At 39.8% G+C, this 19,096-nt stretch overlaps 1 protein-coding gene across 1 annotated transcript; it reads right to left on the bottom strand.

Moving 5' to 3' along the window:
- Positions 1-2,644: 2,644 nt before the first annotated feature.
- On the bottom strand, positions 2,645-9,537 carry LOC147388595 (uncharacterized). Its single transcript, XM_086418318.1, has 8 exons — positions 8,422-9,537; positions 8,179-8,337; positions 7,704-8,093; positions 7,444-7,623; positions 7,299-7,358; positions 6,271-7,215; positions 5,463-6,174; positions 2,645-2,673 (listed from the first exon to the last, which is right to left on the bottom strand). The coding sequence occupies exons 1-8, from the start codon at positions 9,535-9,537 to the stop codon at positions 2,645-2,647; spliced, it is 3,591 nt and encodes a 1,196-aa protein (XP_086274444.1).
- Between the last annotated feature and the right edge of the window lie 9,559 nt (positions 9,538-19,096).

Below are 19,096 nucleotides of genomic sequence, written 5' to 3'. Positions count from 1 at the left end.
AATTCCCTTGACCCTTGAGGCTGTCGAGGCCTCCAAAAAAAAACGCCGTTAGGCGGCATCAGTTTGCCCGAGGATCATAACGAGCCCTCGTCCTCGGGTAAAGACTGTTTTGAGGGCTCCCTATCTTTACTAATGCATGACTGTTCTTTTTATTTCAGATGTCCGGAAAATAGCACTCAAAAATCAAAAAAATCAAAAATTCTTCAAAAATCAAAAAAATCAAAAAGTCTTCAAAAGCCAAAAAAATCAAAAAGTCTACAAAAAACAAAAAAATCAAAAAACTTTCAAAATCTCAAAAAAATAGATATATTCCAAAAACCAAAAAAAGAGTTTTCTCAGAATTTAAGGGATTTGTCTCAATCGAATGGACCTTTGGACAGAACAGAATATGAAAAGGATGAGTATGACTTCGATCTCGAACTCGACTTCGATCTCATGGGAATTGAGGAAGAGTCTGAGGACGAAGTGGAATACCCTCCTAAAGAAATCAAGGACCTGTTAGAACGACATGAAAAAGGTGTTCAGCCAAACATTGAGGATACAGACTCAGTTAATCTCGGCACTGAAGATGACCCACGTGTTGTGAAAATCGGAGCCTTGTTAACCCCTCAGCAGAAAGAAGAAATGATTGAACTATTGCGTAACTATCAAGACATCTTCGCCTGGTCCTACAAAGATATGCCCGGTTTGGACACGGATCTTGTTGTTCATAAGTTGCCGATCGCACCTGGGAGCAAGCCGATCAAACAAAAATTGAGAAGACTCAAGCCAGAATGGACACTCAAAGTCAAAGACGAAGTGATGAAACAGTTTCAAGCAGGATTTCTCGCAGTCTCCACGTATCCCGAATGGCTAGCCAATGTCGTTCCGGTACCAAAGAAGGACGGGAAAGTACGAATGTGTGTCGACTATCGGGATTTGAACAAAGCCAGTCCTAAGGACGATTTTCCACTACCTCATATCGACACTCTAGTCGATAGTACAGCGGGGCATGGTATGTTCTCATTCATGGATGGTTTCTCCGGGTACAATCAGATTAAAATGGCAGAAGAAGACCAAGAGAAAACAGCATTCATTACGCCCTGGGGCACTTTTCATTACAAAGTCATGCCGTTTGGGCTTAAAAACGCAGGGGCAACCTATCAACGTGCAATGACGGCTTTATTCCACGACATGATCCATAAAGAAATGGAAGTCTACGTAGATGATATGATCGCTAAATCAGGCATAGAAGAAGATCATCTGATAAATCTCAAGAAACTATTCGACAGGCTAAGGAAATACAGCTTAAGGCTCAACCCAGCAAAATGTGTATTCGGGGCAACATCAGGCAAACTGCTAGGCTTCATCGTCAGTAGAAGAGGCATTGAGATAGACCCAGCAAAGACCAAGTACATTCTCGAAATGAAAGCACCGGTATCAGAAAAGGACGTCCGAGCATTTCTGGGTAGAATACAGTATATCAGCAGATTCATCGCGCAACTCACGCCTATTTGCGAACCAGTATTTAAGCTGCTCAGAAAAGACATGCCGAAAGCATGGAACGAAGACTGTCAAGAAGCCTTCGACAAGATAAAGAAATATTTGCTCAATCCACCAGTCTTGGTTCCTCCTACGCCAGGACGACCCTTACTGATGTATATCTCGGTGCAAGAAACGTCTATGGGCTGTGTACTGGGGCAACACGATGAGTCAGGTAGAAAAGAGCAAGCCATTTACTATCTCAGCAAGAAATTTACTGATTATGAGGCAAAGTATTCGGCACTCGAGAAGACTTGCTGCGCATTGGTATGGGCATCTCAACGACTACGACACTACCTCCTCAGCTACTCGACTATGCTCATCGCTCGAATGGACCCGCTCAAGTATCTCTTCGAGAAGCCAGCGCTAACGGGTCGTACTGCAAAATGGCAATTACTGTTATCTGAGTTTGACATCACCTATGTCACTCAAAAGGCCATCAAAGGGCAAGCCATCGCCGACCACTTAGCCGAGCATCCATTGCCTGATTATGAACCATTGAAGACAAACTTTCCTGACGAAGCCATATTGCTCACTGAGATTGAAGACGATGATGAAGAACCGGGCTGGAAAATGTACTTTGACGGGGCAGCAAATCAGAAGGGAAACGGAATAGGGGCAGTCTTGATCAAACCAGATGGGTCCCACGTGCCAATTGCAATCAGACTAAAGTTCCAATGTTCTAACAACGAGGCTGAATACGAAGCATGCATAGCAGGGTTGAAAGCAGCACTAGATCTTGAGGTAGATGAGATCGATGTTTTCGGAGATTCAAGCTTAGTAGTCTATCAGACGACTGGAGAATGGAAGACTCGAGAGCAAAGATTGATCCCTTACCATGAGTATCTAGAGGAACTAAGCTCACGCTTCGATAGAATCTCATTCACTTATATGCCGAGAGCCAAGAATCAATTTGCTGATGCACTAGCAACGCTCGCTTCCATGATCAGTATCTCAGAGGACTTAGTCATTGACCCTATTGAGATTGGACTTCAAGACGAGCCAGCTTATTGCTTACCCGTCGAAGTTGAAGAATCTGAAGAAAAGCCTTGGTACTCAGACATCAAAGCCTATCTCGAAGATCGAACTCTCCCATCGGACGCAACATCAAATGATCGAAGGACTATCCAGAAGCTAGCAGGCCAATTCTTCCTGAGCAATGACATTTTGTACAAGAAATCACATCATGAAGTCCTACTCCGATGTGTGGCAGAAATAGAAGCAAAACGACTGATCGAAACCGTACATGGTGGAGTCTGCGGACCTCACATGAATGGTCACATGCTTGCTAAGAAGATCATGAGAATGGGATATTACTGGACTACCATGGAAAGTGATTGCTATCAACACGTCCGTAAATGCCATCTCTGCCAGATTTATGCCAATAAGATCAACGCGCCACCTTCAGAGTTGCACAATATGACTACTCCTTGGCCCTTCTCACTCTGGGGCATGGACGTTATTGGACAGATTTCGCCAAAAGCTTCAAATGGGCACCGCTTCATCCTAGTCGCTATCGATTACTTTACAAAATGGGTAGAAGCAGCTTCTTATGCCAATGTCACAAAGAGCAGTGTTCTGAAGTTTGTCAAGAACAATATTATCTGCAGATATGGGCTTCCCAGCGGGTTAGTGACAGACAACGCCAAGAACTTCAAAAACAAGGACATGATCAAGATGTGCGAAGACTTTCAAATCACTCATCACAATTCTGTACCGTATAGACCCAAAATGAACGGAGCAGTTGAGGCCGCCAACAAAAACATCAAAAGAATATCGAGAAAATGGCAGTCACTTACAAGGATTGGCACGACATGTTGCCTTTCGCCCTTCACGCTTATCGGACTTCATTTCGAACCTCAACTGGGGCAACTCCGTACTCATTGGTGTATGGAATGGAAGCAGTCTTACCCGTCGAGGTCGAGATTCCCTCCCTCCGGATCTTAAAAGAAGCAGAGTTGGATGAAACAGAATGGGTTCAAACCCGATTTGATCAACTAAATCTGATTGAAGAAAAGCGCCTTGCAGCCATTTGCCACGGACAGATCTATCAGAAACGAATAGCTCGAGCCTACAACAAGAAAGTCAAACCTCGAAATTTCTCACCAGGAGACCTTGTCTTGAAAAAGATCTTACCAATACAAGAAGATGCTAGGGAAAAATTCAGACCAAATTACGAGGGACCATTCATTGTGCAGAAGGTAATGACGGGAGGAGCTTTGATCCTTACAGAAATGGACGGACAAGTCTTCCCTCAGCCGATCAATGCTGACACCGTTAAGAAATACTACGCCTGAGATCTGACCCTGAGATGACGAAAGGCCATCTTTGCTATCCTGAAAACAACTATCTAACCCTAGTCAACCCTTTTGAGCCATCACGTTCATTTCTTAACCTAAGACTGGGGCAAGACAAAAAAAAAAAAAAAAAAAAAAAAAAAAAAAAAAGGGAAAACAAAAGAAAAGAAAATCAGAAAGTCAAAGCATCAGCTACTCCTGGCCCGCATGAGGATAAACTGTGAACGGCTAAAATACAAAAAAATCAAAAAATTCAAAAACTCGGACACTTGATCTGAGCTCGACCCAAATCTCCAGCCTAAACAAGTTCGAGAGACGCTGGGAGGAGACATAGATCACCTTTTCGAAACAAAAATATACGAACCCCAAGTCTAACCCACTCTAGACGAACCTACCTTAACCTTTTTGTACCTTTCCACTACACTCAGCCTTAGCCAACACTTCGTCCCATCAAAAGTCCTTTCGGATCAGGGAATGTTCTAAGGCATCATAATGACGGTGGCAGCACCAATGATCTGGCAGCTTGATCCGGACCTCAAGTCTTATTAGTCGTTGGAAGACGCGAGAGGGGAGTCCAGGTCGGAAATTCGAAAAAAAAGAGTACTCGAAGTGTAGAGTAGCCGATCTCGCGGCTCAACTTGAGTTGCCGAGCCACGAATAGTCGTCAGCAAACTCGAGAGGGGAATCTAGATCTGTTACTCAAGAAAGAGTGCCACTACAAGAGTAGAGTCGCCGATCTCGCAGCTCAACTCGAGTCACCAAGCCACAAAGACACAGAGGCTCCAAACAAGATCTGTAATGAAAAAATTTAAAAAAATACAAGCATAATCTGAAAGGGCATAGTGAAAACCCGAAAGGGCGCTATGAGTAAAAAAATCAGACTATGGCAAGATCAAAGCCACCGGCACGATGAAAACCCAAAAAGGCATCGATGCGCAAAAATGTGGAAACCGGGTCTGGTGAAAACCGTAACTGGCACCAGGAGGCAATAAGGGGACAAAAAAAAAATAATACAAAAAAAAAAAAAAAAAAAAAAAAAAAAAAAAAAAAAAAAGAAGAACTCCTGGCCCGCATGAGTATAAACTGTGAACGGCAAAAATTTCCCAGAATCCTAAGTCTCATCGCTCGATCGATATTCACCCAGTACTGGGGCACTGGGGATGACTCTAAGAAGAACCTGAGAACTGCTGACATCTATATCCTCAGTAGTTGGCAAAAACACCAATATCATCGAGATAACAAAGGTTTTTCGAAAATCTTCATATTTTGGATCTACAATATCTATTCGACAAAGACAAATTACCAAAAATTCAAATGTTTTCAAAACTACTATTTTGGCCGATGACGAAAAATCTAGGACTTATTCAAACATCATGTTTTCAAAGCAATAGATACACCTGAGGCCAAGTAAGTAAAAAACCTATTTTCCTTTCATTTCAAAAAGTTTCACATTACGTTTTGTAAAAGGAAAAGAAAATACAAAAAAAAAAAATGGTGCCAATCACACATTTCGACGAGAAATGAAGAAGGAATCAAGTCTTTCTTCTAAGGCGCGAATGCGGGCAGCTTGTCCCATCATTACCACCTCAGCGTCGGAAGCATCACGACTCACCAAGTAAGATGCAAAGGCATCAAAACAGGGACCTTGAGCAAGTCTCTCCCGGAGATCATCAATCTCCGCCCTCAGGATAGAAGACTCTTCATTCTTCAAAAACTCGAGTCGAGCTATCTGGTTCTTCAGGTCATTCTCAGAACGTAACCAAATCTTCTCAATCCGCTTATGAGACACCTTCATCTCCGCCAGTCGATCACGATGGTCAGAGGAATGAGAACCAGAAGACCTCCCTTGAACTGAAGGCGTGGCACAAGTTCTCTCAGCAATCTGTTGTTGCATCCAAAGTTGGTAGTTTTGAAAAGAATAACCCGGAAATACAGGATGATCAAGAGTCACCACGTTCTTCCAAGCTTTCTCTAACCGATTACGCAATTGCCATGAGGAGGGAGAAGGAGAAAAAGACCCGACCCACTCTCCAAAATCTCCATGAGTTACTATACCCTGTTCTTCACCAAATTGCCGTAACACACGAAGAGGGATGTAATGGGTGGCTCCAGTCAAACCAATCAATATGGCAAAACAACTCTGAGAGAAGGAAAGAACAGGTGAAGCCGAAGGCTGGAAGGTGCCTAACCAACGTATCTCTTCATCTGGCATACCTTGCAAACCTTCAAACCAACCGAACTTGCCGCCAGAATGGACGGGAAGTTTCCTTTTGTTCATCAAAGCCACTAAATCCGCATGGACGTTGAAAGGCCGATTAATGGGTGTAGTCAAAGCCAAATGATCGAAGAACCAAAGCTGCACAAAAAGGGAAGTCAACTTTAATCACAATGCCCCAAAATCTAAAAGCTTCAATTCTAATCATGATGTTTCCAAACTTGAAAAGGAAATTACCTGCAACAATGGAGCACACCCATGATATACTCGCTCTCTCCCGCTCGAACAAGCCGTGAGAGACAAATAGGTTTCTCCTAGAAGCATGGGAGCCAACCTAAAACCTTGTCGAACTTGGTCAAGGACGCTTATCAAAGCTAGATTCACATACTCGTTGTTCCGAGGAAACAAGAGTTGGTTCATTACCACCAATGCCAAAACATCAAATCGAGATGGAGAATTCATGTCCCCAAGCCATCGAAGCAAAAATTCTTTAGAAACCTTGAGGAGATTCGAGTTTCCATCCACCCGTTCTAATTGTTGCTTGGTGACCCCAAAGAATCCTGACGCTTCTTTTCTATAACTTTCACGCAAGGGTGGTACAACCACCCGAGGCGATTGGCAAAGGCCAAGTATGCGCTCAAATTCTTCAATCGTAGGAGTCATTTCTTTGTCTCCAAAACGAAACAAATTGAGTTCCGGGACCCAAAATCCCATTAGAGCCTCTATCAAGTCCCACATGATAGTGACCTTTGACAAAGAGAGTGTGAACCCAAGCTTGTTGGAATCCCACCTAACTCTCTCTTCATGGGTCATAGAACTAAGCCATTGATGTAAAAAGGGGTCTACAACGGCGTACCTTTTGAGATTGGGAAGGTTGGAGTTACCTTCAAAAGCGGGAGATGAGTTTTCAACCGTAATGTCAAAGTGGGTAGAATCCTCCAAAGCATGAGTGGGCTCCATTGATGCCCTAGTGTGTGTGAAATAACCAAAATCGCGAAGGAGAATGACCAAATGAGCATCTCGAGCAGTGGAGTCAACACCAGAAAGATCTACGTCCCTCAGACCGGAGAAGACAGAGCCGGTACCCGAAGAGGCAGGCAGATCATGCATCCCTAAGCCCATATCAGAAGAATCTACAGTAAAAGCCGGGGGTCGGGTAGAAGGTCCGGCGCCATCCGAAGCCTGAAAAGATAAACAGATGCACTCAAATAACAGGCAAATATGCAAGCAGGCTAGTGAAAGAAGATAACTGGAATTAAATGTACCTGAGTAGAAGGTGGTGGATGAGCAGATGTGCTGGCCCCATCATGGCGTCGATGATAGTCCTGAAACATCACATGAAAACAAAGTAATCAGCCTAAAGTGATAGAAATGTGGAATTGAAAGAGATAAGGGAAAAGAAGAACGTACCATCTCAGCCTGCGCACGAGACTCCCTCATGGCCAGCCTCATCTCTAGCTCGTGAATACGCTCGGCCTGAGCTGCCACCTCTGCCTGAGCCGTTCTCCACCGAGCCTCCATCTCAGCACAACGGGCCGCCTGGGCCTCAATCACACTGTACCCCTCCCGGAGGCGACGTAGATCATCAATCTGAGAAAAAAAGTAGCAAATTAGACTCGAACAGACATGGAGAATCAGAAGATAAGAAGAAGAGGAAAGTTAGGACTCACGGTGTCATCGTGCTCCCGGCTAAAGACTCCACCGATCTCAGTAACCCCGGCACGCATGGGCATAGCAGGCATCAGGCAACCAATGGAGGCGGTCCTAAACCAACTAATGTAATCACCCTCCACGAGAAGCCCTCGCGCTGGTACCCCACCGACCTGAGCTAAGTACTCCTCAGCCGACAGATCCACAGAAGAAGGCGTCACCGGAGCTGCGGGGATACTAAGAGACCGGTCATGCTGAAAGAATAGCCGCTCCCCAAAGTAATACACATAGTAGAGACGACCAATGAAGCTGGGATAGATCTCTCGTCGCATGTCCCGATCGAAGGCTGCCCACACCTCTCGGCGCTCCTGGACCGACTGAGGAAGGTCCGGAAAGGTGACTGAAAATATCTGCACAATAAAGAGAAGGGAAACAATGAGATTCTAATATATTGGAAAGAAGCTCTAGCGCTACAAACCAAAAGATGTTACTCACCTCATGAAGCCTGCACCTGTCAAAGTGGGCCCGAGCGCTACGGGCATTGCTCTTGATAGTACGCCCATCTCGAGTCGCCCAAAAAGCACCGAGGGGGTAGCCCTCATCCGGATGGCGCATCTCAGGAAGATAGTAGGGAAAGTGTACATGTACAAAAAGCTGGAAGAAAATGAAGCAACGAGATCAGACCAATCATCGGAAGAGACAAAATGTTAAAAATTCAAGATGCGAGAAGGAAAGTACCTCGATAAAAGGCCAGAAGAACCTGGCAGAGATACCGCCACCTCGTGGGGAAGTGATACCCTCCACGATACGATCTAGGCCACCAAGGATGGTGCCATAAATCAGACTCCCCCAGTCATAGGTAGCTACTCGGCGGATGTCTCGAAGAAAAGGGAGAAACCATGTCATCACAGTGGAGTCGTCCTCCAAGAAGAAGCAACTCCCCAACAAAAGCAGAAAACTGAGGCGGAAAACTGCAGCAAAGTCAGCATCTCCTCGCCTCACGGTCCGACCCCGCTGACCTAGGGTCGACCACAAAAATCGCATACCCAGCCTATGCAGTTTGCCGACCTCGCCAGCCGGAATATAGGGAGCCCCAATCAACTCGGCAACCTCGTCTAACGGTAACATATGAGGAAAAATGGCCTCTCCCTCCATAGAGATCCCAGTGATAGTGACAAAATCAGACGGCCGAATGCCAATCTCAGTCTCTGGCATATGAAACGTATGCGTGGCTGGGAACCACCTCTCCATCATCGCAACAAAAATGGGTCGGTCTGATCTAAAGTAGGGAATCCTCAAAAAAGCTCCAAAACCGGCCCGAGTAAACTGGCCCCTCAGATCCTCAGTAAACTGGGTGAACTCCAGCATAAAAGTCCTCCAACTGCCCCTATAGCTGCTGGATGGGTAAGGAGTCGGCACGTCCATCCGTACGTACATCGAGACGTGCCTACTCAATCCAGTGAGAAGAGGAGTATCCACTACACCCTCTCTGGCCTCTGCAGGAATCGAAGCACGAGCTCCCTCTACCCCTCGACCTCGGCTACCACTATCACCTCGTCCACCACTACCACCCTCCCCACTACCGTCACCTCGTCCACCACTGCTACTACCACCACCACCTCTGCCTGCCGCCTCTGTAGTCCTAATCCTCCCAGGCACTCGTCGGACAGCAGACCGACATCTGGAGACGCCGACCTCTGCCTCGCTCTCTGAAGAAGAGCTGCTAGATGAAGACTGTGTCGCCTCCTCCACAGGTGGTGCCCTCACGGTCTCCCGCTCGTACCGAGTCCTCGCAGCTGGCATATCTTCGGACTCACCAATCAAAGCTGCCCTACTCCCGCGAGTACGCGCCATCTACAAGAAAAATCCACTACCCAATAAAAGTCCAAACCAAAAGCCCTAACCAAGATCGAACCCATTAACCTAAGTCAGACCAAAGCCTTGACCTAAACCAGAACCTATCAACAAACCTTAACCAAAATCCAAAACCCATCAACGACCAAGAAATTAACCTATCCAATAACCATGCCTTACCACCTCAAACCTTGAAAGCCAATCCCAACCTACGCCTAGCCTTTCCCAAAAGCACTTAAATCACTCCATCCGATTGCTTAACCATGGTCTCAATCATTCCCCAAAGCCCACCACCAACTAATCACACCTACAGCTAAGGAACCTACTCCAAAGTCCAAAGCAAATCCAACGGGTTCTAAAAGAGCAAAAGCATGCGAAACAAAATAATAAATTGCAATAATCGTGCCTTGAACATTTCACAAGCAATGAAGACATCAAAAAGAGCATGAAAAATGAAACAAAGTCACAATGCACACATAACAGGACTTCATGATCGCATGTGAGCAAACAAGGTGAAAGAAATATCGGAGATAAGCATACAATCGGACTTTCATTTCGAAGAAGACAAACATGGCAAAGGCAAAAACAAGAATCCTAGTCTAACAAGCATACATACAACAAGGTTTGTGTGTCCGTCATGGATTGTTCGAAGCAGGTGATCATGCGATAAAGGTTTGAAAAATAAAAAATAAAAAATAAAAAAAAAAAATAAAAAGAAATTAATCTAAAAGGAGAAGATGAACTAACCTCTATCGAAGGAGTAATCCAAAGAAGTACCAAAAGTGCTCCAAATCCAAATATCCACACGCCCGACATGTCTCTTCAATCACCCAAGCACGCAAGAAAGAAATGAGGGAGGAGAAGACGAAGAATCAGAGGAGAAGACGAAGAACCAGAGGAGAAAACGGAGAAGAATGGCCAAGTGAAACGTCTAGGCGCGACGTTCGGTTTTTAAAAATGTTCTGGTCCGTGCATGAAGCACGGACTGAATTAAATTTGCGCAGTCCGTGCTTCATGCACGGACCGAAAATATTAAAAATAGAGTCCGTGCTTCATGCACGGACCGGATGAGGTTTTAACAGTCCGTGCTTCATGCACGGACCGAATACGGTTTAAACAGTCCGTGCTTCAAGAACGGACCACCAAAAAAAAAAAAAAAAAAATCAATCAAAAAAGAAAAAAAATCAAAAAAAAAAAAATCAAAATGGTATTCTTGCAAAAGTCAAAATCAACTGCTTAAAGACTCGTTTGAAAATACCTCAGTCAAAGTTTTTCTCAAATCATCACAAATCCAAGACCTCACACGAGCTCCGCGCCACGAGGTCAAGGAAATCAACCGGCACCCTGTCAGACCCCGTGCTTGGGTAGCCATCTCTTATCCATCAAATCAAATCGGTGTTCTCAAAGACTTGTCTAAGCAAAATCCTCGGACCCGCACAAATCAGGGTTTCGTCTATTCTTTGCAGTTCATTGCACGCAACTCCTGCAAAGAGGGGCAGCTGTAGACACCCGAATTTGAGCGGGCCCTCGACGTAAGATGCCCCCAAAAATCGAAAATTGGAATGGGCCCTGAAGCCCAAACCTACACGAAATCCAATACGTTTCAATTAATAAATGTTCGAGGCCATTCACGTGGCCCATGGACCCGCACACCTCACCACTCTCAAAATCCGTCCAACTCAAGCCCAATTCAACATAAACCCAACTCAACACTATTCTATCTAAGTCCACAACCCTACCCAATCCATTACTAAAGCCCAAAGCCCAATCCACTACCCAAACTCAATCTAACCCATCATCATCTCATCAAACCAATCACCAAGAGATGACACATGTCATCATCTCCTTCCACCTCCCTCATCTAATCAACTCAACCCATAACCCTACCCTAACCTAATCTATTCCCCATCCTCTCATCATCAACAACCCACAACTCAACCCATAACCCTACCCTAACCTAATCTATTCCCCATCCTCTCATCCTCAACAACCCACAACTCAACCCATACCCTATACACCCTAACCTATCCCTCATCCTTTAACCACCCACATCACAACCCATATCTCCCACACCTCAACCATCACTTTCCCTTAAAACACTCCCATAAAATCACCTCAACCCATACCTCAACCCATACCTCCCATACTCTTCTCTCTAATCATCCAACCACCATCACCAATCAACTAATCTCTTCATCCCTTCATTTGCCACATGTCATCATCCCTTCAATCCTCTCAAAATCAAACCAATCACAACTCATCTCTCCAAATCAAACACCATACTTCTTCAACCATCTCAACACTCCTCCTCCAAATAACTCCCTTACACCACCACTCCTCCCATCAACCATCACTCATCTCACCCCACCAAACACTCTACCCAAATGGATTTGGGTAAGATCCAAACCATTTGGGTTAAAACACAACCCATTTCCCTCATTACAAAACTACCCTTATTTCTCCTTCAAATTTCATACCCCTCTCCTCTCAAACCCATGCCATTATCCATTATTCTCTTCATTCACCCCATTATACCCTCAAAATACCTCTCCAACCTCTATAAAAACCCCTCCATTCTCCCCTCACCACACCTAATGAAATTTTTATAAAAATCCTCCAAAATTACAACCCTCTACTCTACTCTACTCTACTCTCAATACCTCACTCTCAACTCAACTCAATCTTCTACAACCTTAAGCAAGTCCGAGTCAACTCAAAAGAAGAATATCAAGAAAAGCTTTGAAGATCAAGATTGGGACAAGGTGGGTTTGAAAAAGGACCATCCCCTCTAACCCCCACTTCAATTCTCCCCTCTCTCTACACCTTGCACACACCACAATGATTTGAGTCCTTCAAGGGCCCCTTTTTCAATAAGGGTGCCCTCAATGGACTAAATCAATATCAAAGCCCCCTCACACTTGAGGGTACACATCAAATTATATTTCATTTATTTTCTTTTATTTTAAAAATAACCGAATCCGAGGTTACCACGTTACGTGGATGGAGTAGGGTGCCTAACACCTTCCCTACTCCATAAATGGACCCCCTTACCTTTGAATCAAGGTTGGATCAAATATGTACCCTATCCATACGAGAGTCATCAACATGTCAAAATGCCATGTTTTTCAAAGAAAACAATTTCGGGTGACCATTCACACCTCTTTCCGAAAATGAATGGTGGCGACTCCAAAACACCCCAAAGTGGAGGGATGTTTTAAAAATGTTTAAAATCCCGTGTCCACAGTTGGTAAACATTATATGTAAGGATGCTTCTAGGCATGCTTATGATAGGTTGTAATCCCGTTCTTTCTGATTGGGGAGTTTGCCTAACCCTTCATTAATCGAGTTCACCTTTTGCTATGGAGAATGCAACAAAGCTGTCGACTTTCTTGCTTCGCTCCTTCCATTTTTAGGTAAAGTTATTTTTTAGCATAGGGAGCTCCCTCAGTAGTTGGTAAACATTATATGTAAGGATGCTTCTAGGCATGCTTATAATAGGTTGTAATCTTATTCTTTCTGATTATGGGGGTTTGCCTAACCCCTCATTAATCGACTAAAAAAAAAATTATATATATATATATATATATATATATATAGGGAAATGTTCAACACCCTACCATTTACCCAATAATTTGCCCAACATGTTTTGTCTTACATGGGTTAGAAGTTTTGGAATGGGTTGATTTTTGGTGAGGATGATCTTTATGATTAGAAGATCTTCCTCACCAAAAATCAGCTCATTCCGAAATTTCTAGCCCCATGTTTACAAGTTGAAAAATGGTGGACTGTCCATTTTTTGTAAACCATTTTTTATGGGGTTAGAAGTTTTGGATTAAGCTGATTTTTGGTGAGGATGATCTCCTCACCATAGAGATCATCTTCACCAAAAATCAACCTATTCTAAAATTTCTAACCCATGTAGGACAAAACACGTAGGGTAAAGTGGAGGGTAAAGCGTAGGGTGTTGAACGGGACCCATATATATATGCTCTTATCTTTTTTACTAAAAGACAAAATGAGAAAGGGTATTATTGAAAAAAAGTGTTAGACAATGTTAACATCCCCATAAGGTATTGGACGTTAGCATTCCCTATTATAAAAAAAATTGATTAAGACTATGATTGTAACTTGAGCGTGTTGAAGACTCAACCCAAGTTGTAGAACCCTCAACTCAACCTGATCACCGGGTTTTAAGTAATTTTAGGTAGGTTGGGTTCATTGAGCAAGCCCAATTTCATTTTAATCAACACATAAATTTTATTTTATATCTTAAAAAATAAATACAATATAAAAGATAAAAATAAAAAATCACTAGTAAATAAATTTGCACTCAACTTCCAAATTCAGTAATTTTTATATTATAACTTTTTTTCCTTAATTTTACAAATATATTTAGGAAGAGAAAATTAATATTTAAAATAAAATAAAATAAAAATATTTATATGTAAATATATAGTATCAAGTTAGGGTTATCCGGAACCTCAATTCGAGCTCAACCCGAATTCAATTCAGGTTGAGATTTCCTAGCCTGCCCAAGTTGCAGCCCTAATTAAGACAACCCACCTTTGGTTGATCCCAACCCAATGTCGTCGTGTACTTCTATTTTCAATTGTACACATATGAAGTAATAAGTAATTTGAAATTCGTAATATCCCTTACTTCAAATTTTTATGTATTAATGCTAGTACCCACACAAGAATAAAAAATAAAGTTTTTTTTCTTAAATTTCTTCATTAAAAAGGAAGTTTTTAGGTCAAAAATGATCTAGAAAAAAATCAAGGGAACTCAAGTTATTATATGATAAATTTAATGTTTCTTTAAATACTACCTCTAAAATCCTTGAAGAATGCTAATAAACCAATAGATTTAGATAAAAATATGGAAGTCTTCTTTTCTTTTTCAAATCCTTTTAAATTTAAGTAAGTGAGTATATATATGAATATCCAGAATCTCACTTCAATTAAAAGTCTTAAAAAATATATATGTATTTACCATCTAAAATCCTAATAAAATACATGATTAGATTGATGTTAAAAGAAATGAATTTTTTGAGTTTTAATTTAAGATTTGGTAAAATCCTTAAAAACTAATTACATGTTCAATACTTTAATAAGAATGTTCTTATAAAAAAAAATAAAAAAGGAATGATTACAATCTACACACGTTATCGAGAAGAAAAAAAAATTGTTTGAGTTGTTATTAGAGAAAGACTTTCCTTACTAAGTTAGTAAGATATCAAGTCTTAGTAAGGGTCATTGAGCTCAAATGGATTAACAAATTGGCAATCCAACACCACAATATTCTAGATTTCATGGAAAAAAATACGGATTGAAAGGGATAAAAGTAAAAGATAATTCTTTTTGTGCTTGATTTAAGGTTTTGAAAATGGATAGTTACTGAACTCCACTGAATTTTCAAATCTAAAATTAAAATCCAATAGTGAAAACTAATTTTTTCTTGAAATTTTTTTTCAACATTCTTAAAATTTTGCCCTCTACATCCTCAAATTATGTTTTTGGATGCCACAAGTTGATCTCAACAACCCTTAATAAGATTTGAAATTCTACTAAGTTAGTAAGACTAGACTAACTCTTGTTATTGATGAGTTTGCTTTCAATTTGCGGACACATGTTTCATAAAAATCCTGATTTTCCTGGTTGAATCAATACTTATTAAAAATCGATGGCTGTTAAATACATTTCAATTCTCAATAGACCAGACTGATAATTCTGAAAAATTAGGTCAAACTCGGCTAGATCGTTAGTCCGATCTAATTTTTAAAATATTGCCTGAGAGTTCTCACCTCAGTCTACCCATTAAACAAAATTTGAAATCTTTAACTTGATTATCTAAAATTGAAGTTATTGATAATAGAACTTCAAACCAATAGGTCCAAGAAATAAAACTCCAACTCTCTCGAGAACAATCCAACAATATGCAATAAAATCTTAATTTAATAACACAATAAGATGATGGAAAACCCTAAGTTCATCTTCATCTTCATAAACAAGATGAAGTAAGGGTTTTTAGTTAAATCCAAAGATATAGATTAGTTTAATCCTAAGTTATTTTTGTTTATTTTATTATTTCATTTACAGTTTGATGGGAAGGGTAGACCTCATTGGGGACCCATTCCTTCTAATAGATGCCTCTGATAAGATGGCATGGCCATCTATATTAAAGTTAGATGGTACATTTTTTGGACCCATTGAAAGGGGAGGAAAAAAAAATGAATAATGATTTTCTAAACACCCCCCCCCCCATACACCCCCTACGCCCCAATCATAGAATTGTAGATTATTTACCTTGGGATACATAGAATCATAAATCCTTTTATTTTATATCCCAAGGCAAATGATCTACGGTTTTGTGACGGAGGAGGGGGGGGGGGGGGCATCAGACTATCACGACTCAAAAAAATAATCTCACATAAAGGTCAGTATGAGATTTCACAGAATTTTAGATCGACAAATGACACTAGTGTGTCTCGTGTGATTATCATCTGGGATTCTATGAAATCCTTAATTAACCTTTTGTAAGTTAAAAAATTATCTCAAAATGAAGTATGGACCAAGAGGTCAATCCCCGGAGTCTTCATGGGAATGGATGTTTGGACATGCACTTTAATTGGTTCATAAATTAGAGGGAGTGAAAGTAAATTGATTCACAAGCAACTAATGAAATTGGCTCAACTAATTGGGTGAAGCAATTCTAGAAATTTGGTAGTGCTTTGTATATCAATCAAAAGAGCAGCTAATAATGAGATATACTAAACCTCACGAGGTTGCTGAGCGCAATGAGGAACTTGGGATTGCAATTCGGGCGGATTGAATTGGGTTGGGGATCAACTTGTGCCTGTGATCAACCCGACCTCAGGCATAAAATGCTCAATCCAAGCCCAACCCGATTCGGGTTGGCTCATTCCTCATTAATATAGTAATAATAATGAATTATAAAAAGATAAGTGGAATTTAAAAAAGATGATGATGAATAACTAAAGTTTGAAATGTTTATTGTGAATGAGAAAGAATCAAAGATATTTAAAAATATTTTTAAATTATAACCATATTAAGTTCGGATTCGAGCGAATCAAATTCAGGCAATCTGTTGTTTATGTCCGAACCCAATCCGTCTCATTCGGTCCAATTTTATTTTTTATTTTTTTGTCCAAACCTAAGCTTGAACCCTACCTAATTTTGCTCAAACATGACCCAAGGTCAGGTTGAACCAATGCCCACACATGTTGCAGACTTAGAGGTACCATTCACTTAATTTCACATTTATTTGATCACCATGTATTTATCTAATCAAATTAGGAATGTCATGCTCGATTACCTCACTCTTCTTTCCACTTTACATACTTGGAAAAAAAATTGGGAAAATTACTTAAAGGACCTGGCGGAGGAACTTGTTTTTAAATAGTCTATAAGTTTTGGGTGATCTCTTAATAGTTCATTTAGTAAAATTTTCTTTTCTTAATAGTCACTGGACCTCATCTCATGTTCATGTCTTTGAAATACTCCAAATGCCATTTTCTCATTTTCTTCGCATAGTGAGATTTTTCAATGGTGATTGTGATCATTTCCGACGATCTTTGATCACGAATGATAAATGGAGAATGATATTTTCTTAATTTTGAATATTTAAATGTATTTTTTTTAATGTTTCATTAAAATAAATGAAAAACGAAGTTGAGATTCTAAATTTTTTTATGATTATGTTGTGATTTTTTTATTTACAACAATGATTTATGAATTTTGGGTTTTTCAAGGAGATTTACCCAGTATTGAACTCAAAAAATAAAAAATCTCAATCACATTTACAATGTTTAGTTCACCACTTTTTATTGTCAAACTCACCACTTTTCATTTGTTTAGTTCAACACTTAATTATTGTTGAACTTGACAGTTTTTTTTATTTATAAAAATATTGTCAAACTCAATAGTAATAAATGTTGAACTAAACAATAAAATGTGGTGAACTCGACAATAAGTGGCATTGTAATGTGAATAAGGATTTTATTTTTTCGACTTTGATACTTGATAAATCTCTCCAAAATACTCAAAATGCATATATCATAGTTGCAAATCAAGAGTTGGGATGTAATCATCAAAAAATTTATCTCAACTTTGTTCTTTATTTCTTTTAATAAAACATCGAAATTTTAAAAAAAAAATTAGATGTTCAAAATTAAGAAAATATCATTCTCCATTTGTCATTCATGATCAAAGACATAGGATATGATCCCCACTGGAAAACTTAAGTGAAGAAAATGATAAAAGAGTAGTTTGGATATTTCAAAGGCATTATAAACGTGAGAAGAGGTCCAAAGACTATTAAGAAAAAGATAAATTTATTAAATTGACTATTAAGAAATCACCCAAAACTTAGGGCCTATTTAGAACAAAGTCACTCCGCCAAGGTCCTTTAAGTAATTTTTTCAAAAAATAATTGATCCTTAGGAGAAGACTCGTTTGAATCATCTCAGTAACATTTGTGAACATAACAAAATGAAAATTTTGATCTGAAAATCATGTTTGAGATGCAAAGTGACTCATTCAATATTATGATACATTTGCCCAATTTATGAGATCAACCAAATCAATCAAGTTCACTGTTTGTATATAATCAAAATTTTAATGATTTAAATGATTGTAATCATGTTTTTTAAACTGTCCATTTACTAGTTTCACTAGAAGAAAAACAATTTATTATTTAAATATAAATATATTATATAGGGGAATGCTAACTTTCAAAACTTTATAGGACTGTTAACATTCTCCAACATTTTTTTTTCCCATAATACTCAAATTCATTTTATCTTTTAGTGTAATAAGACATTTAATTCAAAATATTAAATGCCCTTAACATTTATTATGTGAGAGATAAGTAGTTATTTATCACTTAAATAAGCATTTATTATGTTTAAAAAAAACTTATTTTACATTAAAAGATAAAATAGATAGAAGTATTATTGAAAAATAAAAAATGTTGGAAAATAGTATGTCCCTTAAGATCTTGAATGTTAACATTCCCCTATTATATATTAATAAATAAATAATTTGATATTAATCTAAGAGACCGACTAGTTGCACACCACCGACTGTTGATTGTCCACCAACCTTTAAAAATCCTTTTTCTTTATTTATTTTTTATTTTATAAACCTCTATCTTAACCTACTTAAGGTTTAAGCTTTATTAAACTTGTAGTTTTTGTATTTTTCTATCGTGTTTTCTTTAGCTCCAACTTAATTAAGGCACTGATTTTCTTATCTTTGTTTAGAATTTAATCTTAAGCTGCATATTTCAAGAGAAACACATGGTTCTAAAACGAAAAAAAAATTTCTTGCAAAAATTATTGAACTAACAATAATTTCTTTTGACATAGTTAAGAGAAGAACCAACAAAAAAAAAAAGTGCAATTTTTTTAATTATTTTTGAAGTGTAATCATCCAAATGGAGTGCAAAGGTGATGGAATGTAATTGGCAATGGGTGGTGTGCAACTAGTTGGTCCCTAATTTTAAATATATCAACCTCAGTGAAAATCGCCATGACACA

This window comes from Akebia trifoliata, chromosome 12 (genome assembly GCF_017979445.1).
Source record: "Akebia trifoliata isolate Shusen 1 chromosome 12, ASM1797944v1, whole genome shotgun sequence".
NCBI lineage: Eukaryota > Viridiplantae > Streptophyta > Magnoliopsida > Ranunculales > Lardizabalaceae > Akebia > Akebia trifoliata.
Note: the sequence above shows the minus strand (reverse complement) of the source record. Positions and strands in the feature narration are given on the sequence as shown.

Bases quoted from the DNA above. Each gene is read 5' to 3' on its own strand.
- LOC147388595 (XM_086418318.1), bottom strand. From the start codon at position 9,537: ATGGCGCGTACTCGCGGGAGTAGGGCAGCTTTGATTGGTGAGTCCGAA. The intron at 7,624-7,703 runs GTGAGTCCTAAC...TTTTTTTCTCAG, and splicing joins GCCGGGAGCACGATGACACC to ATTGATGATCTACGTCGCCT. The intron at 7,216-7,298 runs GTACATTTAATT...TTATCTTTTCAG, and splicing joins ATCCACCACCTTCTACTCAG to GCTTCGGATGGCGCCGGACC.